This window comes from Hipposideros armiger, unplaced genomic scaffold, assembly GCF_001890085.2.
Source record: "Hipposideros armiger isolate ML-2016 unplaced genomic scaffold, ASM189008v1 scaffold_46, whole genome shotgun sequence".
NCBI lineage: Eukaryota > Metazoa > Chordata > Mammalia > Chiroptera > Hipposideridae > Hipposideros > Hipposideros armiger.
Genome location: NW_017731396.1, coordinates 1,610,240 through 1,637,503, shown reverse-complemented (window position 1 = coordinate 1,637,503; position 27,264 = coordinate 1,610,240). Strand labels below are relative to the sequence as shown.

General features: G+C 42.4%; 1 protein-coding gene across 7 annotated transcripts in view; it reads left to right on the top strand.

Annotated features, from left to right (window-relative positions):
* Positions 1–27,264, top strand: part of PRDM2 (PR/SET domain 2) — a 109,847-nt gene that overhangs the window by 1,768 nt on the left and 80,815 nt on the right. For 4 of the 7 annotated variants that reach the window (XR_002123678.1, XM_019639764.1, XM_019639758.1 and 1 more), the window contains exons 2-3: positions 14,080–14,197; positions 15,871–15,974. Coding sequence is in view for 4 of the 7 variants with exons in the window: in XM_019639764.1 (XP_019495309.1) it covers positions 14,080–14,197; positions 15,871–15,974 (222 nt within the window). In the remaining 3 variants the exon portion in view is untranslated. Of the gene's footprint in view, positions 1–14,079; positions 14,198–15,004; positions 15,304–15,870; positions 15,975–27,264 lie in introns of those variants that run through there. The other 3 variants (XM_019639760.1, XM_019639761.1, XM_019639762.1) reach the window with 3 other exon arrangements.

The following is a 27,264-nucleotide window of genomic DNA, read 5'->3' as shown; positions in this document are numbered from 1 at the left end:
TTCCTTCTTTCCTTCTTTCTTTTTCTTTTTTTTTTGGCTCTTTTACAATATCGATGGAAAAGTGTCCTCTTATGTTTCTAATGGTTAGCACGTTTCTGATTTGGGTATAATTTAATGGTCTGGCAATAATGCAACTTTTATTTGTATGATAAAAATTATCCACTTTTTAGGAGTAAAATTTTCAGCATCTTTATATTTTCATTATTTGAGGAATATTAGTTGCATGATATTTAATCTTGATTATTTTGTCATGGCATAAAATCTGTGAGTGATTTTCAACAGTTGTCCCAGTAATTTTTAAAAATTAAGAATTATTTCAGGACATTTTATGTTTTTCCCTCTTGTATTTATTCTTCTCATTTACACCCAGTAAAAATGAGCAGTGAATACTTGAAAAACTTTAAAATAATTACACAAAATTTACTAAAAAAGCCTTAACTTGAACCAGTTTGATTTTTTTTTTTTTTTAAATTAAAATCCTGATGGTGAGTTTAGGGTTAGATTTTTCTCTCTGGGGACTGATTAACATTGCTTTGAATTTTAGCCATCAGATCTGTCTCTCATGATGGGCATGGTCACTAAGACAATAGCACAGAATCAGACTTGCCTGACAGTTGAGTTTTAAGGACTGAAGTGTCCTAGGAGTGAGCGTACCGTACTGTTTACACTAGTCCTTTAGAGGAAACAGGAGTCCAAAGCCCAAGGCCTCTGGGTATTTTAAGCACTGACTAGTGAAGACCGTTCTGAGCTGCTCTGTGTTACCCGTGTGTTTCACGCCATCCCTGGTGTGGTAGCTTGGCCAGGCTTTCCCTCCGACCCCAGCCCTGAGCCCCTGGAGCCCCCAGACCCACACGTTCTGTGTCCTTCTTTCTCTTCTGGTCTGTTCTCCACTCAGCTCTTCCCCCTTTCTTACCGTCTCTTGTCAGCCCAGTTTAGAACCCAGCTTTGCATGTGAGCCTTCGTTCTTCCAGTTGAGCCCAGGCCTGGTTGGCAGGCAGGGGAGCGCTCTATTTTCTCTCCTCTTCTCTCCATTTGCAAATGATAGGCGCCCTGTTCTTGCTTCGTTAACATTCCACAGCCGTCCTCATAGTTAACTTTTCAGAAGTCCCACTGTTTTCCTTCTCTTTTTCCTAGGTTTATCTAGGAGAATCCAGAACTTTATAAATGACTCTCTGATTGAATAAAAAATTTAGAGTTCCTTACAGCAGTTCCTCAATGTCCATTTTGTTCAGTGCCCTTTCATTATAATGTTGATGAGATGCCATAGGAACTTAACTCTTTTTTATATCAACTAGCCTATGGTAAAATGGGTTTCATTGTATCACCTAAAGTGGCAGAACCTATTGATGATATTAAGTGAGGACTTCCTGTCCTTTATAGAACATCCAAGGTGAGCGAAGTTCCATAATGCACGTACGCTCATAGGAGTGTAAAGCATATATGCTAGAGTTTAATACCACTTCCTCTTTTGAGCGCCTAACCAACATGCCAGGCACTTCGCTAAGTATTGCATGTACATTTTCTTATAAGTTCAGTCTTTGCATCTGCTTTAGGAAGTGTAGGTTTTATAACCATTTTATGGATGAAGACTTTGAGGCACAGAGTGGTGGCCATGGCTTGCCCATGATCGCTCAGACAGTAAGTGCTACAGCTCTAATTCATACCCAGGCCTGTCAGATTCCAAAGCCCAGGTTCTCGGTCACTGTGCTATGCTGCTCTATCAGTCAGGATAAGTTGTGTTATGCTGCGCTAACAAACAGGCAGCTCCAGAATCTGAGGGGCTTAGCACAGCAACCATCAGTTCTTGTTCTCAGTACACATCAGTGTGGATCTGCTCTTAGAGTTGCTCGGGAACCAAGGATGCTGGTGCTTTTATCTCCACACATATCACTCTGTTTACATTTAATTGGCCAGAGTTAGTCTGTGGCCACATCAAACCGAAAACTCGGGTGGGAGGAGCAGTGCAGTCCGTCAGGTGCCTGGGAGGAGAGGAGAACTGTAATACTTGGGTACAGCCCCAGTGATTGTTTTCCACTTTATTGAGATATAGTTAGCATACAACACTGGGTAAGCTTTAGCCATAATGATTTAATACAGTGATTACTAATTTACTGAGTCACACTTAATTTCTTAAAAAGAATATTTGTATAACTTAAATTGTTACTAATATTTGAGGTTTCCTGTCAGTATAGTAGCTTAGGATTGCAGCATCTCTGTATCCTGATCAATAATCTGTGGTATTGCCAGTAGCCAATAGCAAAGCAGCTTAGCAATTTAGCCTTCTAAATTTGTTTTCAAGTTTTATATAATAAAATAACAGGAAGCTTCTAATCGCTTGTTGCTGCAAATCCAGCCCTGAGAATGGTGACAAGCCATCCAGAGTTCCATTATCTTCACTGTCCCGGAGGTTCATTCTGCATAGACCACGCATGTCGCAGTGTGTTGTGGGCTCTGCAGTGAACCAGACAGACAAGCAAGGGCTCTGTGTGCAACTTACATCCTCACAGAGGGAGACAGTTAAAAAGCAGGAAGATAATTTCAGGTAGTGAAAGGTGCTGTGAGGACAGTGCAACAAGGTAACGTGATAAAGGGTGATGGGTGAAGGTGGGGGACCTTCTCTGTATTACATGGTCAGAGAAGTCTGCTCTGAAGAGGTGATGAATAATAGAATAATAAAGTAATAATAGAATTATTGTTAATAATAATAGAATAATAGACTCAAGTAATAACCAAGAACCAGCTAGATGAGGATCTGGAGCAAGAAAATTCTAGGCATCATGAACAAGCAGTGAGTGCAGAGGCCTTGAGGTGGCAATGAGCTTGCTGGTTCAGGAAGCAGAGAGCAAGCCAGGGGCAGGAGCGTGGCAGGCGTCTGGGACTCTGGGACAAGATGAAGTTGGTATGAGAGGCACGGGCCAGACTTAAAAGTCCTTAAAGGCCATGGAAGAAGTTTACATTTTATCCTGAGTTCAGTGGGAAGCCACTGGACAGTGGTGCACTGCGATTTCCATAGTTAGCCTCTCACGCCTCTGTGCCATGGAGGCTGGATTGTAAGGGGGTGAGAGTGGGTAACGTGTTCGTTCCCTGTGGAGAGTAACAGCGTATTTGAGGACAGTTGCTTCACTCGGACAACTTAGCAGACCTGCCAGCTTTTTGAAAGAGGCAGTTTTTTTGTGTTTCGGTACTATTTGACTGCTGTTCTTTTCCAAAGAGGGCTGTATAAGGTTTTCTTGTTCTGTGTCCCCATCTGTTTATTGTTATTGCAGTCTTCTTACTCATTCCTTACCCAAATACAATTGAATGCTCTCTCAGTAAACTGAAAGTTGTTTGATTTTGCCCCCATTGTTTGCCCCAAGAATAGTTGTTCATAGAATTTGAGTTTTTTAATACTTTTTAATTCTTGGATGTCTTTTGCTGATAACAGCAATTACTATGGTGATTATTAGTCTTTTGTAGCAATAATATGTATCTTATTTTGAATATACTATGACATGTTCTTAATATTAAGCAATATTGTTCTCCAGTGTTAGTTTTGGTCAAATTGGTATATAAGAAACTAGGTGCTTTCATTAAATCAATGAAATCTGATATAATAATTTATGGTCATTCTCTGGGTAGAGTGTGTAAAAGGAGCTACTTACATAAATTTGAATGAAATACCAGGAAAATTTGCTCATTCTTATATTTAAAAAATAAAACATCAGTACACGTTGTCTACGTCAGATGGTACATGCAGCCTTATGTAACAGCAGTCAATGCCGATGTTATGCCGTTAGCAGAGTTGCCGACTTCGTTCTGTGACTGTGACTGTGGATGTGGACACTCACATCCCACAGAGGGAGCCTGCAGGCTGGTTCCGAGCTGTGGTCCACACACACTGTGCCTGGAGCAGAGCAGAAGGGGGACGGGAGGGAGCAGAGGTCTCATCCAAAGGACCAGAGAAGAGCAAGTTTCCCAGGGGAGAAGGGAAACTGCTGGAGGGTTTTGAGCAGAGGAATGCTAGGGTCAGGTTAAAAGAAACCTTGAAAGAAAACCAGTAATGTGCACTTAAAACCATAAAAAAAAAATCCTGATTAAAAAAATACTTTTTTCTATGGCATTGGTTATTTTTTTAAATTTTCTTGCAGCATTAAAATTTCATTTTAACATGGTTTAAAGAGGAGAGTGGAGGATTTATTTAGTTATTTTACTTTAAAAATCAGCTTTGAGGTATAATTTATGTGTAGAAAAATGTACTCATTTGAAGTGTACAGTCCTGAGTTTTGACAAAAGTCTGCACTAACGTAACTCCCGCCACTGTCAACATCCAGGAGTTTCCCAGCACCCCAGAAAGCTCTGTCTTGCTGCCCTGCAGTTTTCTTCCCCCAACCCTTACCTCAGGCAACTACAGATCAGCTTTCTATTCCTGTGGATTGGTGTTTCTATTGTTTCACATAAATGGAATCGTACAGTATGTGCTCTTGTGTGTTTGTCTCCTTTTGGTCAGCATAATGTTTTTGAGATTTGTCCATGTTGTGTGTATCAATAGTTTATTCCTGTTACAGAAAATATTTTATGGGCGATCACCTGACCCTCTAGAGAAATCTGTTCAGAATCGTATTTCTAAAGATTTGGTGAAACCCCTGGGATGGCTTCCTGTCTTTCATTTTAGGTAGCTCCTTCACTTTTTTCTGAATTCTAAAAACATGGAGTGTAAAAAAATTGAAACTACTATTGCTGTTTTACATATTATTAACATAGAATTATATTTTTTATAGGTGATTATAAGTGCAAATTTGCTTTTGCAGACTTTTTAAAAGGACTTCCACGTAAGGTGATTTCTAACTGTTGCGACTTAAACCTCAATTAATGAATGTATAGTTTAGGAAATTAATGTGTTTAATGTGGCACTTAAATTTCATTGTGAATCATGTATTTTACTAGATAAATTAGCAATTTTTAAAATAAAATCTGGGACATTGTCTTTCTGAATGAAAATATTAGATTATTTCTGAAATTTGAAAAAATTTAGCAACTTGAATAGCATTTCCTTATATGACTTCCGGTGGAACTATGGCAAGAAGGCTTACATTTTATGTTGCCCTGATATGAATGCTTTGGTAGAGAAGAAGGTTAGAGGATTGTTTCGCTCTGCCTCACTTTTGCTGTCTTGTGACTCATCCCACCTCACGTTGCCACTCCAGCTTGGTTGGGCAAGTCATCTGACTCCTTGGTTTTTGCTTTCTTACCTGTTGAATGGGGATAGCAGTGGTGCCCACCCCATGCAGTTGAGGTCCAGCGCCAATGAGTAAATAAACATAAAGCACTGAAGTGAGTGCCTGGCATGTAGGAAACCTGTGTAAGTATTAGTATCTCGCCGTTATTCTTTTCAGCCAGGGACTAGGTCTTGATTCTGCCCTATCAGATACCTTCTTACCACTGTTACTGCTGGAGTTCAGACCCAGACATCCCTTGTTCAGCTTGTTCGACCTGTTAGAGAAACCTCCTAGTTGATTGCCTCACAAACAGCCTCTCTCCCCCAATGGAACCATTTTCCATGTGTCTTGAGGACTGTACTTACACAACATAAAACTGACCATGTAGGAAATCAGAAAACTAAAATGTCTTCATGGGTGAACTAGGATTTGAACTTGGCCTGGAAGAATGTGGAGGATATTGACTGGCAGAAGAATTGAGAACCAGAAGGAGCAGTGGCCTGGGGTCATTATTAACTGGAGAAGTGGTTCTCAACCTTCCTAATGCCGCGCCCCCTTAATACAGTTCCTCATGTTGCGGCGACCCCCAACCATCAAATGATTTTTGTTGCTACTCTATAACAGTAATTTTGCTACTGTTATGAATTGTAATGTAAATATCTTTTTGTTTTCCGATGGTCTTAGGCGACCCCTGTGAAAGGGTCCTTCGGCCCCCAAAGGGGTCGCGACCCACAGGTTGAGAACCGCTGAATTGGAGCCTGAAATTGTGAAAGACCCAGAGGAGTGAGAGCAGCTAGTTTGGGAAAGACGCCAGAGGCGGGTGCCTGTAGGGGCCAGGGAGGAATTGTTATGAGTAACCTGGGGATTTTTCTGTGATTTCCTCCAATGGAATTTTTATGTAAAATGAAGCTGTGGGCAGACCAAACAACTCCATTGAACTGAAAGGCTGTATGTAGCTCCACAATTTGCTGTCTTCAATGAAGACAGTTTGAAATGTTGCAACTCAATTTTACCAATAACAGACTCACTGGGAGGCAGCAAAAAGCTCCTTCTCCTGCTCTCCCCCACCCCATTCTCACCCTGTAGCAGAACCTTCCAGAAAGAGAGGAAGAGGTATGTCGGGTTGAGAAAGCTCTCAGGCATGGAATTTCCTCTGCTCCCCTTGAACCTCGAAAGTCTCTAAAACCACTAGAGGAACAACTGGGTTTTATTTAGAAAGCTTTAAAAAAGGGTTTTGAACCAGATGCTTTGTGGGAAGATTAATCAGGAAGGCGGAGCGTTTGTAGAAGTTGAATATGGAATAGACTGGAAGCCAGGAAACCTCATCACGTCTTGTCACTCCCCTGCCCCACACCTGCCTGTAACATCCCCCCACTCTCCAGATGCAACCCAGCCTCTGTGCCCTGCCCTGGCCTTCGAGGTTCTGCAGGCTCTGGCCGTGGCCGCCTCTGCTGTCTCCCTGGCTCGCTGACTAGGCACAGGGGCCTCTTTCTGTTTCTGAACATGCCAAGCCTTTTGTCCCCTCAGGACATCCCCCTAGAATGCCTGATCCCTAACACGTGGCTCATTGCCATCTTTCAAGTCTAAATCTCTGTGACATCTCCAGGATGCCCGCCTCACCCCAGCTACCCTAACTAAAGCAGTGTCCGCTCCTTTTCTCTGTGTGCCACACACTATATTTCATTGGTCCCAGTGGGAACACCCCATCAGTCTCCCATGTTAATCTCAGGGCCGCAGGCAGGGCCCCGGGTTGCTGCTTTCCTGGGGTAGCACGGTGCTAGCACACGGGACCCTCACTGGACATTGATAGGGCGACTGGAGATTGCTATGTTGTTTCACGTGTGAAGGACGATGGTGGCAGTGGGAGTTAGAGACAGGCATCAGATAGACCCGATCTTGAAGACTCGCCAGCAGCAGGAGCCTCTTTAGTTCACCAGCCTCGCTCCTTGAACCTTTTCTTGCCTTTCTGACCCCGTGGTCTTGGCTCCCTTTCTTTGCGGTGACTTTTAGGCCTCCTGTGCTGCTCCTGCTCTTCTCTTTCACCCTTAGATGGCGGCGTCCCGAGCGCTTTGTCCCAGCTCTTCTCTCATTCTCTGCCCCCCGGGACGCCATCACCACGCGGAGGCCACGCGCTCTTAGGGCTGTGTCTGTGTTCCCAGACCTCTTGGCAGTTGGCTGCCAGGTGCTTGTTTGTTTGTTCACAGCGACCGCTGCTCTGAGCTAGGCATCCAGTGCCAGGCGCTGGGCACGGTGGCGAGTGAAAGCGAACCTGCCCTGCGTGTCGGCCACCTCAGCTTGCCTCTAGTGGAGAGGCCGTTAAGCCAGCAGCAAGTGCTGTGAGCTGAGCTGCAGAGGGTGCAGAGGGCACCTCAGGGGATGTCCCACTAGGCGGGACCCTGGGGACAGGCTGCCTCTGGGCAGGGCAGAGGCCTGGAACACAAACGCAGATCGGTCCCTGAGGAATCTTCTTGCCTTGGTGGTGTCTCAGCCCCACTGCCCCGGGACTTAAAAGCACTGGGTAGGAACTCACTTCTGCTTTTCTTTCCTGTCCGTTGTGGAGGCCAAGCGGGCATTGACGAGAAGCTGTTGGCTTTGATATTTGAAGCTGCGTGTCCCAGTTTATTCTAGTTTATTTTGTTGGTTCTCCTTTAGTGATTATCAGTGAAGTCCTTAAAATAAAAAACAAAAAACCCTTGTGCCCATTTTGGGGGAGCAGCCCCTCCTGTTGAACTCAAGAAGCCGGGGAGGTGGGGCCCGGATGTGTACATCCAGCCGCCTTCCTCGCTCTCCTGGTCACCACTCTCGTCACCTTCGTCACTAAGAATCTCTTGTTCTCTGCCTCAGTCCTGAGATCAGAGGTACCGGGGGGTCAGAGGTGGTCTTGCTTACCCAGTGCAGCAGTTTCCAGACTTTTTGTTTATGTGAATTATGTCTTTGGATATTTACTGTGTTAGAAATTGAAACAAATTTTTTAACCTTTTTTGGGAAGTAATCGCAGATTAACAAGAAGTTGTAGTAATAGTACAGAGTCAGGCGTACTCTTCACGCCACTGTGCCCTGTGGTCACATGTAACTCGTACAGCGTCAAAACCAGGAGGTCGACTTGGTACAGTAGTTAGTTAGACCACAGGCCGCCTTCATAAATCAGAACATTTTAAAACATGGGATTAAACAATCCCATTTTCATCAGCCAGCAGAATGATGACATCATCACATGGCACAGCCTCCTGAAAACTCCCCCCTCCACACCTGAGTGAAAAAGGCCAATTCCATCTCAGTATTATTATGAAAAATAGCTCTGATCTTGTGGACTGCCGAAAGGGACTTCCCAGGAGTCCCCAGAGGACAGTGTGAGACCCCACTGGTTTAGTGGTTAAGTGGTTAAAACGTGGACTCTGGAGTCTGACTGTCTGGGTTTTATCATAGCTCCACTACGTGAAAGCCATGCAGCTTGGGAAAGGTACCTGACGGGGCTCTTCCATAGCATTGTGTTTGAAAGGCCAGACCCTGACCTGACTGTCTGGATTTGAATCCGAGCTCTGCCACTTACTAGCTGCGTCTATGGGCAGGTTTCAGTTTCATCTGTAAAAAGGGGCCATGAAATTACAGCTGGAAGGGTAGCGTCAAGATTAAATGAGGTGATGGCATGGAAAGTGCTTGGAATAGGCTCTGAATGGTATCCTGAATACTCCATCAGCCTTAGCTGTGCTCACTGCTGTGATGTAATATGTGGAAAAGGTTGGCAGAGATCTTGGCCCAGAGGAAGGAATAAATGTCATACTCCCGCCCCATTGGGAAAGTCAGCCTGGGCCAAAGGAAAGGTTTTAGGGGAAGGAAGTTGAAGGACCTTTACGAGGCTCCGCAACAAGGTCAAAAGTAAGGTCAAGGAGAATCAAAATATCTAAGGTTTCTTGTGTTAGGAAGCAGGAAAAGAGCAGCCCGTCTAGCCAGCGAGCTTGGTGAGGAGGGAACGGGCTCAGCTTTCTGAACCGTTGTGTCTTCCCCACTCAGCACAGCGCCAGCCCCAGCAGCACTCGGGAGTGAGGGCTGTGGCCACTGATAGGAGAAGGGAGGGCTACTGACTTTCTTTGAGTTTGAGGTGGGAAGTTGGAGACATCAATTAATGAGATCAATGAACAGTTAATAACTGAGTAACTTATTCAATTAACTTAAATGTAATACATTAATTACATTTAATATATCCTGTTCCAGATAAGTTCATTGATATATATTTGGAGCCGGTACTTCATTAAGCAGTGAGAGAGTTCTTAGGTTTCCGATTAGATAGTATGGGAGTTTTTGTAACCTCCTCCACACTCATCACAGAGCTCAATGTTAGAAAGCCTTAAAATGGGACTGTGCCTTTATCCCGGGACGGCAGGGATGGTTCTGGGAGAAGGAGCAGCCAGGGGTCCTTTCTGGCGCTTGCAGCCTGCTCTCTGGCTGGTTACCCTCCATTCCTCTTCTTCCGTGTAGATCAGCAAACGGTGACACATTTCCCTGAGGCATCACCCCGGCCTCGCTCACCTTCTCTGCTCTGGACGCTTTGGCCTTTTGTCTGTCTGTTCTCTGAGCACACCCAGCTTATTCCTGACTCAGCAAGGGTCCTTGCTGGTCGGTTTTCCTGTCCTATTTCTCCTCCACGTCGTCACATGATTCCCTCCGTACTTGCAGCGCACGCTGTCTACAGCAGCACCCTACCCCTCTCCGTCACTGTGCCTCCTCCTCTCCTTGTGCTCGATTTTTCTCCAGAGCATCAATGACTACCAGGCATTGTATATTTTTGTTTGGTTTTGTCTGCCTTCCTCACATTGTTAAGGCATATGTGATGCCTAAAACTTTGCCTGGCCCATAGAAGGGACTCAGAAATATTTTAATATATTAATTGAGTATATATTGCAATTTCTTTTAGACAGAATCAATCAGGGAAACATTCCCAGAATCAAACTGTGATTCTTTAGCATAAGAACCAAGATGACCCTGTTTAAATATGATCTTAAATCTAATACTATCAGGATATATAGAAAAAAGAGATTCCAGTGTATGAGTGTGTGGGGAAGAGAAAATTTTTTTTTTTTAATTGGGGGCTTGGGGAAGGGGACCAGCCAAGTTGTTGTTCTTCAGTCTTTGTTGTGGAGGGCGCCAGTCGCCATGTGGCTTCCTGTTGGCAGCTTGTGGCCTCTAAGCTCAAGGTGCTGTGTTACAATCTTAGTTGCGAGTGGGCATAGCCCACCATCGAACAGGCAGTCTTGTTACACCAGCTGAGCCATCCTGCCACATGTTGGCAGCTCAGCAGCAGCTCAGCTCGGGCTCAGCGTCACTGGCCCATGTGGGAATCGAACCAGTGGCTCTGTTACTCAGAGCTTGCGCTCTTAACCAACTGAGCCACTTGGCTGGCCCGAGAAATGTTCTTTTTAAGCATCCTTCATTCCAAAGGTTTACTTGTAAATTGGTGTTTGGAATTGAGAGCATATCACATATTCTAAAAAAAAAGGATTCTTTTATTGACACAGAAGAATACCTACCTCAAATTCAAGAAATTCAGGCACACATGGAGAAAATGGTTTCTGATAGATGACCCCACTGTTTTGTTTCTATCCCTCCTTTTTCTAAAAAAGGTTTAAGTTAGTTCACAAGGATCATTAATTCATTCAAGTATTTTAAGTGACGACATTTTATGTCTCCTGCTAATCATTGGGAGTGCAGCTCTGAATAAGGTAGACACCATTTGTCTCCATTGCAGTCTGATGGGAGACACATTAAACTCATAATTATACAAATGACTATATTTAAAATTGTGATAAGAGCTAGGAAAGAAAAATAAGGGCAGAGGGTGGTTCTCTATAGGCAAGCCATCCACCGTCTACTTCTCAAATCACTGATTTTCTAAAAAGGTTCTGGGTAAATTTCCAGCCATGACCACTGCAGTGGAGAGCCCAACAGCTGGTGAGCGGGGAGAGGCCCTGGAGTTGGCCAGTGTCTGGATGGCTTTGTGGGGACTGAGGTCCTCCTATTTTAGTGGGGTCCCGTTGTAGTGTGAAGTGTCGTGTAAAATAGGAAAAAAGCTTTTCCCAACTAGGTGAATGAGTCCAAATTAAAAATAATGGGTTGGCTGAAAGCAGGTAACTAAATGCGTAGGAATTGTCCTTATTTCTTTTTCCTATGGCAGTTCTGCTGAGGTCCTTTATATTCACAGATATTTCACAGATTTTAATATACATGGTCTCCAATTTAGACTCCAGTTAACAGATTTCCTGTGGGAATGACCATGCCTGCCTTAGGCGCCATCTCCTTGCTGACATTTCTGCAGATGTGTGGAGGTTTCAGGGCAGAGGTTCTTAGATTATATTCCAGCAGAACCTTCCTCTTTTTTCCCCAGCTTTATTGAAGTATAATTGACAAACAAAACTAAGATATTTAAAGCGTACGTCATGGTGACTTGATATACTCACATGTATATATTATGAAAGGATTCCCACCATCTAGTTAATTAACACATCCATTACCTCTTATATTTATGGGGTTTTTTTTTGTGTGTGAAAACATTTAAGTTCTATACTCTTAGCAAAGTTCAGTTCTGTAATACAGTGTTATCAACTATAGTCACCATGTTTTATGTTGGATCCTTAGACAGAACTTATCCGGCAGAATCTTAACTGAAACCATCACAGTGGTTATGAGTTTGGGCTCTGGGTCACACAGACGAAGGTTCGAATTCTGGCCTTGAGCAACTCGGACAACTTACCTAAGCCTCAATTTCCTCGTGTGTGTGTGCATGTGTGTATGCGCGCGCCTGTGTGCGGGGGGTGAGGGGGTGACGGGGTGAGGTGTGGCTGGGAGGAGGCACTGACTGACAGTCCCTGCCTCTTGGTTTGTTTGGGGCAAACTCCATCATGCATATAAGAGGGTTAGAGCACAGTTCTTGGCAGAGGCCGCGAGGAGGTTCTCAGTACATATCAGGTTTTTATTAGTATTACTGTAATAGTGTTGGAAGTATCGGTTTAGGTTAGCTGACACACTGTCTTTTCAAAGCTCCTGGGGAGATTAAATGGTGTCAAATCCTTTAAAATCTTTGTTTAGGGTCCTGTCTGAAATGGGGGGGAAAACGACCTCTTCCTGTGATAAATGGCCACATGCCGATAGGACTCATCACTGGCTAGTACTTGTTCATATTGCTTAATTTATCAGTGTTCAAAATAATTATTGTATAGCCTAGGGTTGTAAACTACCAATTTAATACCTTCCTCCCCTTTATAAAATTTTTTTTTTTTTTAGCTGAGCCATCCTGCTACCTGTTGGCAGCTCAGCGGCTGCTCAGCTCGGGCTGGACTCGAACCGCTGTTGCTCAGAGCTCAAACTCTTGAGCGAGCTCTTAACCAACTGAGCCACTTGGCCGGCCCCCCCTTTATAAAAAAATTTATTCACGTTTCCAAAATTCTCCTTTATAGATTACAGTTTTAAAAATGGGGGCACTATATTTAGAAGTGAGAAAATTTTGCACTTCAGCTACCGTAATTTAAAAATACTACAAGACCATTTTCTGGGACAATTTTGATAGTCCCATGTTTTGGAAGGCATTTAACTTGGGCTTGGTGGTGGTGTCAGGACCAAGGAGTAAATCAAGGACGATGGAAGCATTTGTGCTTCTGAAGTGCAGGCTCTGTCGGCCTCGCCCTGTCCAAGAAATGTCCTGCCTTCAGATGCCTGCTTTTGCGCATTCCAGGTCTGAGCCGGTTGGAGGGAGTTTCGTAATGCCTCTGGGCCGTGGGACTTGTTTCTCTTCAAGCAGCCTATTGATGCTTAAAAAAAAACTTGAAATGCCGGGAGTCCTCAAATTTGGATGATATTCTTTTCTTGGCATGGAACATTCTTAAAAACGACAAGGGCATCATTGTTGTGGGAAAATGAATCTCTTTAACTTGGAGTTCGCTTTTTGCCTACGTTGGTTTCTTTGAAAGTCCTTGAGAAATGTTTCTCTTTGCAGTGACAAAAAAAAAACAAAATAAAAAAACACTCAGGCTCCAGAACCCATCATTCTTAGCGGTGTCATGATAGACTTCTCAGTTCTTTATGGTCTATGTGGTACCAGTTAATAGACACTTGGTTTTCCTTCGATTTGAAAGTTATTTTAGAAATAACAGTCATGTTTTACCAGTTGGTTCAGATTTCCCCCTTTTATTCCCTTATATACATATCTAATAGTAATCTGATTTCGTAAGATTATAGTGAATTTTAGCATAAATTTTGGTTAGTAATTGTTTAAAATTCTCTATTTCTTAGTGATTTTGTGATATCATGGCGACTTTGCCGTTAATGACTGATGGACAGCGGTAAATTACTGTTTTCTGGAAAGGGCCACACTTCCATCGAAGGTCCAGAATAAGTTGTAGTGTTCCTGGCTGGAATGTTCAAGCCCCTGTCAAGGGGGGTTGTTTCTGGAGAATGACAGCATGAGTCGGGTGGGTCCCTTTACAATAGGTGCCGAAAGTATTCATTAAAGTAGGGAGTGTTGCTTTTGAGTTTTTAACGTTTTAAAATGCTGATGGGAGCTTTGGACTTAAAAGAAAGATTAAGCTGTATTTTGCTGCCAGATTTTCTGGGAGTTTAAAGTAATATGTTGCCAGAGATTTGCATACTTTGAAAATGGCTACAGGTGGCCTCAACAAAATAGATGAACACAGACATGCTTGAAGGTTGAAGTGGTTTCCTTTGGAGACTCACAAACAAGCATCAAAGCAGCTCCTGAAATGCTTGACATCAGCTGTCTTGGTCTGGCTTGCCAGTTTCAGCTTTCAGTTACATTTTTGCATATTTGCTTATTGGACCAGGAGAAAAACAAACCTCTAACTGGGTTTTCTTTTTTTTTTGTTTTTTTGACCTGCAGAACGCTACTGAGCCTGCAGCAGCTGCTGAGACCCTGGCCGAGGTACCTCAACATGTGCTTCGAGGACTTCCGGAGGAAGTGAGGCTTTTCCCATCCGCTGTTGACAAGACTCGCATCGGTGAGTACTGGGGTCCCAGATGGAGACGGGGAAGGGAGAACAGGCTGCAGCCAGGTTTCCTTTGGACATTTAAGGTCGGGAGCTCACCATAAAAGAACAGATTGACGTTCTGACTTGGAAGATTGTGTGGTGTTGATGCAATTTCCAGTCAAGGGCTCAGGGTGGACAGAGATTATGAAATGAAACCAGAAACGCTGGCACACCCACCGTCCTTTGTAACCGACTCAGCCCGAGTGGTCCCCTTTCTCCATGTCTCCCAGGGACTCTTCCTCCCACAGGATGTATTGCTCCCTCGCCTCTGATTTCACTATGACTGGAGTGGGATTACGCTATTATATTCATCTCATTATTTTGTGCTTGTTTTCACACCTGTCCCTTTCATTGCTTGGGAGTACCTTCATCTCTTATTTATCTTTATGCCTCTAGTACCTGACACTTGATGGACCTCAGCAGATATTTGAGTGAATGATGACCTAAGTGTATGTGAATGCTTCATGCGGGGATTTCTTGTTGAACACAAGCCAAGCTTTTGTGTATGTGATCTTGTTTTTGTGTGTCCTAATCTTTAGTCGAAGGCTGAGGAAGTAAATTATAATAAGAGTTTAGTCTTGGAATATATCATGTTTATGCCCCATTTCCCTTTTTTTAAGATGGTCTTCTGATATTCCAGTTTATGTGTATATGTGTGTGAATACATTTTTAATAAATGCCTTTTCTGTTTCTCATTGAAAATGACTCAGTGAGTAACTTGAGCATGGAAATGGTATCGTTCACATGAACGTGGTAGATTTTATCGCTCCACTAATTGATGATTAGCTGTGTTATCAAACGGGATTCCCAGAAAAGCAGAATTCATCCCTCCTAACTGAGTAGGACTGGCTGAGACTCCACCCTCCTTCTGTACAGGAGGAGACCGAGGCCAGAAAATGAGGGGACCCTGTGCACAGGGATGGCGTCAGTGAGCGTCACTGCTGCGTGCTAGTTCCCTTCACTCTGGGCGGTCGCTTGCCATTTCAGCTCCTGCTGCTTGTCAGCGCAGAGGAAATAGAAATACCCTTGAGAATCCCACAGAGCAGCAGAAATCATGGCTGTGTGAACTCTGAAAAGTGAGTTGTTCCAGTAGCTAAGTTTTCAGGAAACTTAACGAGAGAGGAGAGGGTTTTTCACTTTGAGCAAACAAACTTCAAAAATATTTATCTATAAAACTATATTTCTAACCCTTTATAACAGTAGCTCTGTTCATTTGAGACAATTTGAAATCTGTGGAAACATAGAGGCATTCAGAAATTATTTGTAGTTTCAGTACATTCTGGTCTTTTTCTAATTGTTGCGATTATGGTATTCTCCAAGTATTTGTGATTGTATTATTGTCTGGGTAATTTTATGTGTAAAAATTAAAAACAAGCAAATGTAAAAAATTCTCTTCTTCCCTGCTGTAAAAAAAAAGGGGTTCTTTTTAGGCTATTTGGAAAATACAGAAGAATAGAAAGAGGAAAAATAAAAAACACCATTGAAGACTTTAATTTGATTTCACTGTGACCTCGGTTGATTTAACATTATTTTGTTTTTAGGCTGTCTAGCCTTTTAACTATTTTGTGAAACTGAATTGATTTTAATGCTTCAATCTTTAAAATAACCACATACATCATAAAAATATTGGTTTTATTTTCTAGGTGTCTGGGCCACTAAACCAATTTTAAAAGGCAAAAAGTTTGGGCCATTTGTTGGTGATAAGAAAAAAAGATCTCAGGTTAAGAATAATGTGTACATGTGGGAGGTAAGAAAGAATTCTGGTTCTTTGTTTATCAGAGTTCCGTACATTAAAAAAAAACCATCCTATTTTAGTATTTGACATTTTGAAATTGAAACAACAGTTTAAATGTATTCCTTAAAATCAAGAGTATTTTTATTAAGAGGAAATGTATTTCCTTGGATACTGACTGCTGTTTACATTTGTATTTTGAGACTGCTTGGCCGTCTTCAACAATAAATGTCAAATCCACTCGTTATATTGCCTTGTTCAGGGTGTGTACAGCCAAGGCTTTCATCTGTGACTTTACGGGCTTCCAGATAGACACCATAAAGACACCCCAAGGTGGCTGCAGATAAAACGCTGCTAGGGTCTTCTCTGTATTTTAGAAAGCCATCTTGTTTTGCTGAAATATTCAGAGTTGAGTATATTTAGCATATGGCACATTTATGTAGTGCTTTGAACTCTTCAAAAGGCTTTCATTCTGTTCATGTCATGTTCTCTGAGCAACCCTGGGAGACAGAGCAGAGCAGAGCGTTAGCACACTCCTTGTAGCGGCGAAGTGGTCAAGGGCAGAGGTGAGCTGCTCTTCCCTGTGGGGCCCTCATGTCAAGAGTGGTGTTTGCTGTCTGACCGTGAGGCAGTTCAGAATGTCTCATTTGATTGCCTGGGTTCAAATCCTACCTTTAGTTGGGCAGGATGCCTAACCTCTGGCTAAAACCCTCAATTTCAAAATGGAGAGAATACAAATATATTTCAGGAAGATAGCTGTGAAGATAAAAATCTGTTACTGTTTCCAGGAACGTTGCATGCGAATTCAGCATTAATGTGGAGTTGAGTTCCATTGGAAGATCAGGTGCCCCCAGGGAAGCCCCTCACCTTCTTACAGGAACTCAGTGGTGTGACTGCTTTTTAAAGCAAGTGAAGCTTTTCGGTGGTGAGGAAAAGCATTCCTATCAGATTGTCTTAAACTGAATCACACCTGTTTCACATGTAAACATATAAAAGCTGAAAAATGAAAGATGCCCAGGAAACGTCTGGACACTTTCCATCAAGAAGCTCTGTGGCATTTGAACATTGGAAGTAGATTCTGTTTTTCTCGGTGCTGTAAGCAGTGTTTCTTAACTTGAAAATTCCAACAGTTTTCCCCGGTAATTTTGAGTTTCTTTGTTGTGAATCCCTTATTAAATCTGATGACAACCCAAGGGTCCTTTGCAAATGAGGATTTACCATGAGAATATTTACATTATGCCTTTTCACCACTTTTGAGGTGAAGGAGTGCTATATTTGTAGAAAAACTGCCCAGTCCAAAAAATGATATTACTCTGAAGTGGTCGCACATTTCTTAACCACAAAGTTATGCTCCAAAATAAACTGCATTTTTAATTTTAGAACTGTTTCCCAAGGGAAATTCACAATATTCTCTCCCAGGTTAGCACTTATTTGAGTGAGGATGTCAAGGACCTGGGAAAGGTGTACTCTAGTTCTGTGTGTAGAAGGCTAAGCTTGAGCAAATCCATTAATACTAAACCTAAATTTACGGTCCCTATTTTACCCAACATAGCAGTTTGATATTGTTGGGCATGTTGTATAAAATATTAATAGTGCCTCTTGTCCATTAAGCTCCATTTGTATTGAAATAGTAGTTTGGTGAAAACTGGTTTTGAGCCATGACATACTGGGGACTCGATTTCTATAAGCCTCTTAACATCCCATCGTTAACTCAAGATACTTCATTCTATGCCAGTTTGTGAGTCCTTATGACATTGCCAGCCCTTGTTGGTCAGGTTTAAAGATTTAGTTCTCGTCAGGGTTGGCTTTTCCTTCCTGCAATTAAAAAAAAATCTGGATGCCATTCAGATAGTTCCAACTGCAAGGAATATTCCATACAGAAATGTTTAAGCCTTTTTGCTCTGTTAAAAGGTGTGTGTGTGTGTGTGTGTGTGTGTGTGTGTGTATGACATATGTAGAACTATGCATTTTGGCAAAGTAGAGGGAGCATAAATTATAATGTACGTATTTTTTATAAAGAAGAAAATAAGGATCCAGGTAAAATGTAGTATTTCCCCATTAATTTATTCTAGCCGTCTTGCTCTTATCCTCAGACTTGCATCAGTGTCTCTAATTAATGTAATAGAAACTGCTTATCATTAAAATATCATCTTGGCATCTGTTCTTCCATTAAAGCCCCTTAAGAACAGCTTCTCTTTTAGCAGCCTGGTCTTTTGACCTAGCTAGAACTTCATTTTAAAGCTAATCAAAGACAAAGTGTTACATTGCTTTTCTTGAGCCCTGATTGTCTAACACAGTCTTAAGTCCTCTCAGCTTTCACTGAAAACATTCTATGAAATCAGAAATAACAGGAGAGAAACAGTAGAGTATCCACAGGGTGAATGCACGAAACAGCGAGGTCCTCCAAAGAGAACATCGTTTAGTCAGTTCCTGGTGGGGAGCTGCTGGCCGGCTGGGATGCTGGATTTCATGTACCACTTCCGCTGACCACCCGGCACACGCCCAGAGCAGTCTGCAGCATCCTGCAGCTGCTTCTGACCAAAGCCTTTCATGTTCACTTCTGGGGGGCTCCAGTTGATTCTGATGAACAGAACTTTTGAATTGTTTACATATAAAGTATATTAATGTCTTTTTAAAAATAGACTTGATGGGCTGGCCAAGTGGCGAGTTGGTTGAGAGTTGGCTTGGGATGCCAGCTCTGAGCAGCAGTGCCCTGGTTGGGGTCCCACATTAGGGCCAGTGGTGCTGTGCCCTCTACAGCTAAGATGGTGAACAGCAGCTCAACCCGGAGGTGGGCTGCGGTGGGACGCCGGCAACGGCGTGGGCTGCAGTGGGCTGCCGTGAGTGGCTGGCAGCCGGCATGAGCCGCAGTGAGCGGCCATCCGGTGGCCGGCGACCGATCTGCCTCGCCCGGGAAGAGCGCAGTGATAACACCAACATGGGCCAGTGAAGCGACGTCCTCCACAGCTAGACTGAAGAACAAAAGGACAGCAACTTGTCTGTTCCCCTTCCCCGATTCCCCAACGCTGTTCTCCTCCCTCAATTCCCCAATTTAAAAAAAAAAAAATTGACTTCATTTTTTAGGGCAGTTTTAAGTTCACAGCAAAACTGAGTGGAAAGTACAGAGAGTTCCTATACGACACCCCCCACTGTCAGCATCCTGCACCAGATGGTACATTTGTTACAATCGAGGAACCTGCATTGACGCAGGAGTATCACTTCAAGTCCATAGTTGACATTAGGTGTTGTGCATCCTAATAAGTTTTCTAAAAATTAGAAAGGCAGTACACGCTCATCGCAGAATAATATAAACAATACAGAAAACTATAAACAAGAAAGTAAAAATTATCTGTGAACACTTTGGTGAATATTTCTTTAACTCTTCCCAGTTTTCTTTCTGTCTCTCACATCCACTGACTGGTACAGACACAAATGCCACATATAGTCATTTCATGCAATTGAGATTAAGCAGTATGTGTAGTTTTTAATGTGCTTTTTCTTTCAATATGTTATGGACATACCTGTGTCAAATACTTATCTACATCATTATTACTCATGCTACTCAGAATTCTGATGTATTCCTCCATTGTTTAACCAGTTGGACATTTAAATAGTTTTAATTTTTTCATGATATTCTTCCAAGTATGAAATTCATTCTAAATATATATTTGATGAGTTGTCTGGTTACTTTAAATTCCTAGAAGTAGAATAGTTAAGTCAAAAGTTATTTTCTATGTTTTAATATTTCATAGAACTTCCCTAAGACCTCCAAGAAGGATTGCACTAATTTACGTAATCACCAAGAGTACATATTTCTTCTTAGCTTTTTAAAACCCGGTGTTGTTAATCTTTTTAATAGTTTTTTTCCCCTGTTGTCATAGATGAAAACTGACAATTCACTGCTTCTGTTTGCATGTTACTCATTCAGGCAATACATTTTGCGTCGGGGGAAAAAGGAGAGAAGTAGAATTGTATTTCAGCTAAAATTGATAGAGAAATGATATCTCTAGAATGACATGACTTTATTGTAATTTTTTAAAGAAGTGAAAATAGTCAGCACTGTTATGATTAAATATCAACAAGTGTGTTTCATTGTCTTTACTATCTCAACTTGCCGAATTTCAAATTATTTCTAAGTTAAAAAGGGAAGCAAGAAAAAAAGTAGAGAAGTCAACCGTTTGATTCTATAGAACGTTTCTTCAGAAAATACAGCTCCACTCCTACTGCTCTCCAACTTCTAAACCATTTGTCAAAGTTGCATCATAGGAAAAGGCCTAGATGACAGGGAAAACCCACTCTGCCACCTGTTTTTTATAGTCCTGGAGCTAAGAGTGGTTTTTACATTATTAAGCGGATTAAACCAAAAATTAAGATTTTTTTTTTTTTTTTTAGCTGAGCCATCCTGCCACCTGTTGGTAGCTCAGCGGCAGCTCAGTTTAGGCGGGGAATCGAACTGGCGACCTTGTTGCTCAGAGCTCGCACTCTTGAGCGAGCTCTTCACCAACTGAGCCACTCGGCCAGGCCCAAAATTAAGATGTTTTGTGACACATGAAAACTCTATGAAATTCGAATTTCAGTTCATGAATAAAATTTCACTGGAACACAGCAGCACTCATTCATTTACATATTATCTATGGCTGCTTTGCCCTACAGGGGCAAGTTGAGCAGTTGCAACAGAGACTGTCTGACCTGCAAAACTGAAAAGATTTTTTGTCTTGCTCTTTATAGAAAAAGTTTGCCAAGCCCTGGTCTCAGCGTGTGGAGAAGAGAACAGTGGGAATGAGCATGGTGATGTCTGGGGTCTTAGGTTAACCGGGAAGCTGTGTGGTTAATAGCAGTGCAAAGATTTTGAACTTGGTACTTAAAAGTGGGCTAGCTGTAGAGTTGGTTGTCATGGAAATGGCTGGGCCAATCATATTCTTCTCTCAGGAACTTCAGGACAGATGAGGACATTGATGTACAGAGAATTACACGATCTTCCTGAATAAGTTAACTTGTACTCAGATTGGCAGCTTGGTCTGGTGCATAGGAAATTGTCTTTGAGGGGGTTATTCACTCATTTAAGCCCTATTTGTTTGTTTTTGCCATGTGCTAGGTGCTGTCCTCATTTCTGGAGCAGTGATCTTGGCATGTAGCATTTGTGGTATTGTATAGACTACGGGAAGTGCCCCGTGGAGATTCTTTTGGTGGGATAAAATAACACTAAAGATGCCCTAAGTCTTTCCACAGATGGGAGTGCCAGTGGCTTGCTTGGTGCCTTAAAGCTGTTAGTCCTAGAGTCAGGTCTGCAGCCCCAGTTTCTTGGTTGCTTATTCAGTGTTCTTTCCACCGGCAGAGCCCAGAGATTGTTACTCTTTTTTGAAAACCTCCCCAGAAAATAAACAAATGCCTATATATACACAAAATTTGCATATGATTTCTAGGGTATTACGGAATTCCTAAGCATTTATGGTCCAGAGTTATAACCTCTAATTTAAGAACGTTTTGTTCATGCAGCGGACCCGTCAACGTTTATTGAGCATCTGTTGTTGGGAGGTTTTCCAGAAACATTTGTGTATGAAACTTAAAAGTAATTTCAGAAGAGAGGGCCAAGGGTCAGCCAGTGTGTGGCGTTGGATGGCTGTGCGACTTGCCTTTGCAGGCTTGGGAGGCCCAGCTATTGAGTTCTTCAATTTTTGTTGTTGGTTGATTGATTGTAGTAAAATGTGCTACCACCTATTAGTCTGTCTTTCATTTCCCTTATTCTTGAATCTTCAGAAGATTTCAGATGCATTTGAATAGCTGTTAAAAGAAGCCCCTCGCTTTCTAAAAAAGTCTCAGGAGTGAAGTGGTTGGTATCAAAGATTGGTTTTTGTCTGTATCCACCAGAAAGTGACTTCTATAGGGTGGCAGCTTTATAGTCCTTCACAAGCCCCCAGGTATCACATTCTGGGACTCAAAAACAACGGGAATGTGAAAATACCAAGAAAGGGATATTAGATTTTAGGTAGCGGTGTTAATAAAATTTTTATAACTTACAAAAATATAACTTTAATTAAATGTCTTCATTGAAATGCTCTTATACCAAAAATCAGAATATTTTCTTTTCTTTATTGTCACTTTTAAATGAGGATAACCAGCTCCTCATAAATTTGATTGGCTACAAATGAGATGATGTATATGAAATACTTGACACAGATGTTGTTGGGTCAGTAAATATTAGTTGATTTGAATGTCAAAGACAAACACTTGAATTATCATGTAGAAGATAAAATTTGTTTTTTTTTTTGGTAGTTGAATACTTTTTAAAAGATCACTAGTATTCATCTTTGCTTAGAATTTCTTTTCTAATGTTAGAGAGTATGGACTATATTTTGAACCAAAAAATTGGAATACTATGTGGAGGACCTACTGGAATTGACTTCTGAAAGCTCTCTGAGTTATTAGCATAAGCAGTACGTGCTGTGCAAGCTGGGCCAGTGGAGAAGGGACCTGTACACTGTTCCCCACTTGCCCTGTGTGTTCCTGGAAGACAGACAGTTACCTAATTATATTTCCATTTGTTTAGACAGGGAAAGTGGAAAATGGTGTGCAGATCGTAATGTTGGAAATTCAACAAGCTAGATCCCCAGAGAAGTAAAAATGAAAAGGAGCCTCAGACCATAATGACAAAGTAGAACCACTGGACGGGAGCTCACACCTTCAGGAGAGGGCCTGTATCCATCATTATTATGTGAGAGCCGTAGTGGGAGGGGCAAGCCCGGAGACCAGCCGGCGGAGGCTTCATTACCGCAGACTTTAACTTTGGGGGGCTGGTTTGGTGGGTAAAAGACTTAGCTCAGCATGAGAGTGGATAGGAGGAGGAGGTGTCTGAATTGCCCTTCATTCCTGGGAGTGAATTTCTGTCAAAGTAAGTTGGTTGCCGCAGGTTGGGATTGGGTAAGGACCTCATAGGCACAGTTCAGGATTCGAATGATGGAACGTTTGCATTAGTTGAAAGAGAAAATATTTTTTTTAATTTACAAATACAGACGCGCGCACGCACGTGCACACACACACACACACACACACACACTCACACTCACACACACACACACACACATAACAAGCAAATGATAAGGAAGGATATAAGTTAAAACCCCATCCCCAACCCATGTAACCGTTTAACTGTGGTTTGTTCTTTGCAAACCTTTCTCTGTATGTCATGAGGATTTAATTTTGAATGTGTTTTTAAATTGAAGTGTGTACTAAATTTTGAATTTAGATTTTTGACTGCGGTATTTTGAAATGACTGGATTAAATTGAATGGAAATTGGGTGGTATGAGAATTACGTTATGTTTGACAAAGAGCTAATACCTAGTCTCTGTTGAGGGGTAGGTATAGGAAGGAGGTCAGGCGTGGATAACCTAGGGAAGGTCGAGGGCGGGGGGAGGGTTGGGAAAGAGATAAAATAGAAACAGGAGTGAAGGAGAGGACCAGGTTTGAATCCTGGCTCTGACGTTTACTGACGTCAGTAGTCTAGTAAAATGACCAACCTTCCCTGTTGTCCTCACATATAAAAGGGGCTTGTCAAAGTTAAATAAAATAGGGCCGGCCGAGTGGCGCTTTGGTTAAGAACTCACTTGGGATGCCAGAGGGCCCCGGTTCGGATCCCACATATGAGGGCCAGTGACACTGCCCTCTACAGCTAAGATGCTGAACAACAGCTCAACCTGAGCTGGGCTGCCATGAGTCGCCGGCGACGGCGTGGGCTGCAGTCCCTGTGGCAGTGCATTGCCATGGGCTACCGTGTGTGGCCAGCAGCCAGCGTGAGCGGCCAGCAGCCGCAGTGAGCGGCCGTCCAGAAGCCGGCGACTGATCTGCCTCGCCAGAGAAGAGCGCAATGATGGTGCCAACTTGGGCCAGTGAAGCAACGTCCTCCACAACTAGATTGAAGAACAAAACGACAGCAACTTGTCTGTTCCCCTTTCCCCAATTCCCCAGCACTGTTCCCATCCCCCAATTCCCCAATAAAAATCTTAAAAAAAAAAAAAAGTTAAATAAAATAACATAAAGCATCTAGCTCAGTGGTTGGCACAAAGGTATTTCCCTTCAGTTCTTTCTCTCCAAATAGGGAGTTTCCATTTGAAAATTAACTTGTAGAAATTATTTTCACAGTACGTAGTCCACAGTCAAGTACCCTTGCTTTTTTAAAAGGGACTGTTTTATAAATTGGATCAGGAAAAATTTTTCAGTATGTGGAAATATTTCTCCTTTGGATCAGGTTAGCTTGAGTATTTCTTGATCATCATATAGATTTGGAAATACGTTTGTTACATATTGAGTTTGAGCCGGGTGGGAGTTTTATCTGCCTTTGTCTGAGAGGAAGAGATTCTGATTAGTTCGCAGCTGTTTTGCCCTACCCCAGGCTAATGGTGTTATGGCACTTTTGCAGTCTAGTAATTTGTAGTTACGTTATGCAAAATCCTGTCCCATTTTTAAAGATTAGGTTCTCCGTGTCAGTCTCTGAAATTCTGATTAGAAACCAAGGTTTAACCAACTAAGGTAGGGATTTATAAAAACACATTTTCATCCCAGTTCCTCATTATAAGGTTAGACTCTCAATAAAAATGAGAACGCTACATATTTTTAAAAAGTGTGTGTGTGTGATGCTGGGAGGAGGAGGAAGAGGAGTGTTTTAGCTCAGCATTCAGCAGCAGGCCTTGGCTACCTTCATTCATACTTCGGTTTTCGTTCACAAGACTCACTTGCACTCCCCGCCCACTTCCCTTTTTTTACTTAGAGATGTACTAAATCAGTGGAGAAGAAGGTAGAACATTCAGATAAGCAGAAGAAAAAATTAAATTCATGGATAACCCCACTTTTCAGAGAAAACCATCATTAACACTTTCACTTACTTTTGGAGTTTTTTCCTTCAGATATTCATATGTTTAAAACAAAAATGGTGTCGTATAAGCCATGCTTTCTATAAATGGCTTTATTCAATCATCAATGTATTGTGACTGTCTTTTATACCAATAATGAATGCATTTCTAAAATACAACTTCTGGTTACCTTTTTTTCCTTCTAATTACAGAAATACTGTTTATTGAAAAAATTGTTAAGGAATACAGACATATCTAACAGAAAAATCAGTTTCCACATAAGCCACTTAATCCTTTACACAGTACTTTTTAATGTTTGTTTAGTATTCTGTCTGCGTGGGTTATCATACTTTCAAACCCATAGTGTTTGCCATTTACAAATGAATTGGCAAGTTTCCAGCTGCACTGCTTTGTACGTCTCTGTACACACATCTGGGTACGATTGCCCAGTTAGCTCATGAAAATAAATTTTTACAAATGCATCTGCTGGTTAAAGTGTGTGTACATTTTAGGTTTTTTTTTTTTGTCAAGTACTGCAAAATTTCATTTAAAAAATGATACGAGTTCTCTGATCAGCATTGTTTGGGGGGAATGTCTGCTTTCTAATCTTGTTTTTCCTTAAACAATTTTTTAGCAGTATGGTGGAGAAAAATGATATAATTTGAAGTTATTTTTTATTATTATTAGGTAAGTTTAATTTTTTTTCTTCACAAGGTTTTGGCCATGTGTATTGCTTTGTGAATTACTTGTTGCACATTTAAAACATGGAGTGTGCACCTTTTTCTGTAAACTAAACATGACTTTGCAGATGCCTTAGTCCCTTTTGAAACCAAATGAGCTGTGCGTAAAAAACTCAAGTGGGACACCTTGCTATTTCCAAAGGTCTGTATGAACCTGGGATCCAGGAGGTTGCCGGCACAGCCTGTATTGTCACCGCAGGCTGGCGGGCCGCCTCTTGCTGCCTCTTTCCAGCCGCCTTCTTGCACTGTGTGTGGTTTCCCGGTATCATCTCTGTCCCTGGTTGTCTGTAGCTGTGTTGGTATGTGGGTGGGCAGTGAGTGGGGTTCTGCCATCCACTGTGACACAGCTAAACAAGAGTTTTATCTCTAACTTATTAGTGAAACGTAACTAATATGGACTGACAATGTTAAAGGACCAACTACTCCATTTTCCTTACTGTATCATGCTGGCCAACATGACAAAAATATGCCTTAAACATTTTTTTTTTTAAAGATTTTTATTGGGGAGTTGGGGGATGGGAACAGCGCTGGGGAATTGGGGGAAGGGGAACAGGCAAGTAGCTGTTGTTTTTTTCTTCAGTCTAGTTGTGGAGGACGTCCCTTCACTGGCCCAAGTTGGCACCATCATTGCGCTCTTCCCAGGTGAGGCAGATCAGTTGCCGGCTTCTGGACGGCTGCTCATGGCGGCTGCTGGCCGCTGGCTACACACGGTAGCCCATGGCAACCCACTGCAGCAGGAGCTGCAGCCTACACCATCCTCACGGCAGCCCAGCTCCAAGTTGAGCTGTTGTTCAGCATCTTAGCTGTGGAGGGCAGTGTCACTGGCCCTCATATGTGGGATCCGAACCGGGGCCCTCTGGCGTCCCAAGCCAGTTCTTAACCATCGCACCACTCGGCCGGCCCTCCCTTAAACATTTTTAAAGTGAAGCAGCTTAAATTGTTTTGGTGTGCAGAGTTTAACTTTACATTTTGCATTGTGATGTTGTTGTCACTTCATAACATACCATTTGGGGGCTACTCTTTCTCTTTGTTTTAAAGGGAGGAGTTTGTGCTTGTGTGTGTGTGTGTGTGTGTGTGTGTGTGTGTGTGTGTGTGAGAGAGAGAGAGAGAGAGAGAGAGAGAGAGAGAGAGAACGAACTGAGGGTGAGTCTGATGGTGAGTTTGAAAAGGAGTCTGGTGTGACATGGATAACCTCTCTTTAGAGTGGTGAAGATTAGGTGTTTTAATAAACGAGTTTTTGAATAAACTCACTGGGGGCACTTCAGGATAGTGCAGACATTCTCCTTAGCTCTTATGCTGATGAAATAAATGGACTGCAGAGCACCTTCTAGCATGGTTCCTGTCCCATGGCAGGTTCTCATTGAAGGACACTTACACATTTGTGTGTAATGATAGCTGTCATTCTCTCCATCGTCATTTAGTGAGTGCCTCGCTTAGCCAGGCACTGGCCGAGGTATGGAGTGTTGCAGTGGATGAAAGGCTAACATGTCTTCCCTCACGGAGCTCATGCTCTGGTGTGGGGAGACAGTCACCGAGTCAAATCAATGAGGACAGGATCTCACACTGTAAAAGAACAAGCGCTATGAAGAGAAATAAATTGGGTTTGGGGGTGGCAGGGACTGCTGATGGGAGAGGAGGATTTATAGGTTTAAGTAGGACGATCGGGGAGGGATTGGAAAGTGGGGGTTCAGCAGCTCTGGGGTTAAGCCCATCTTCACTGT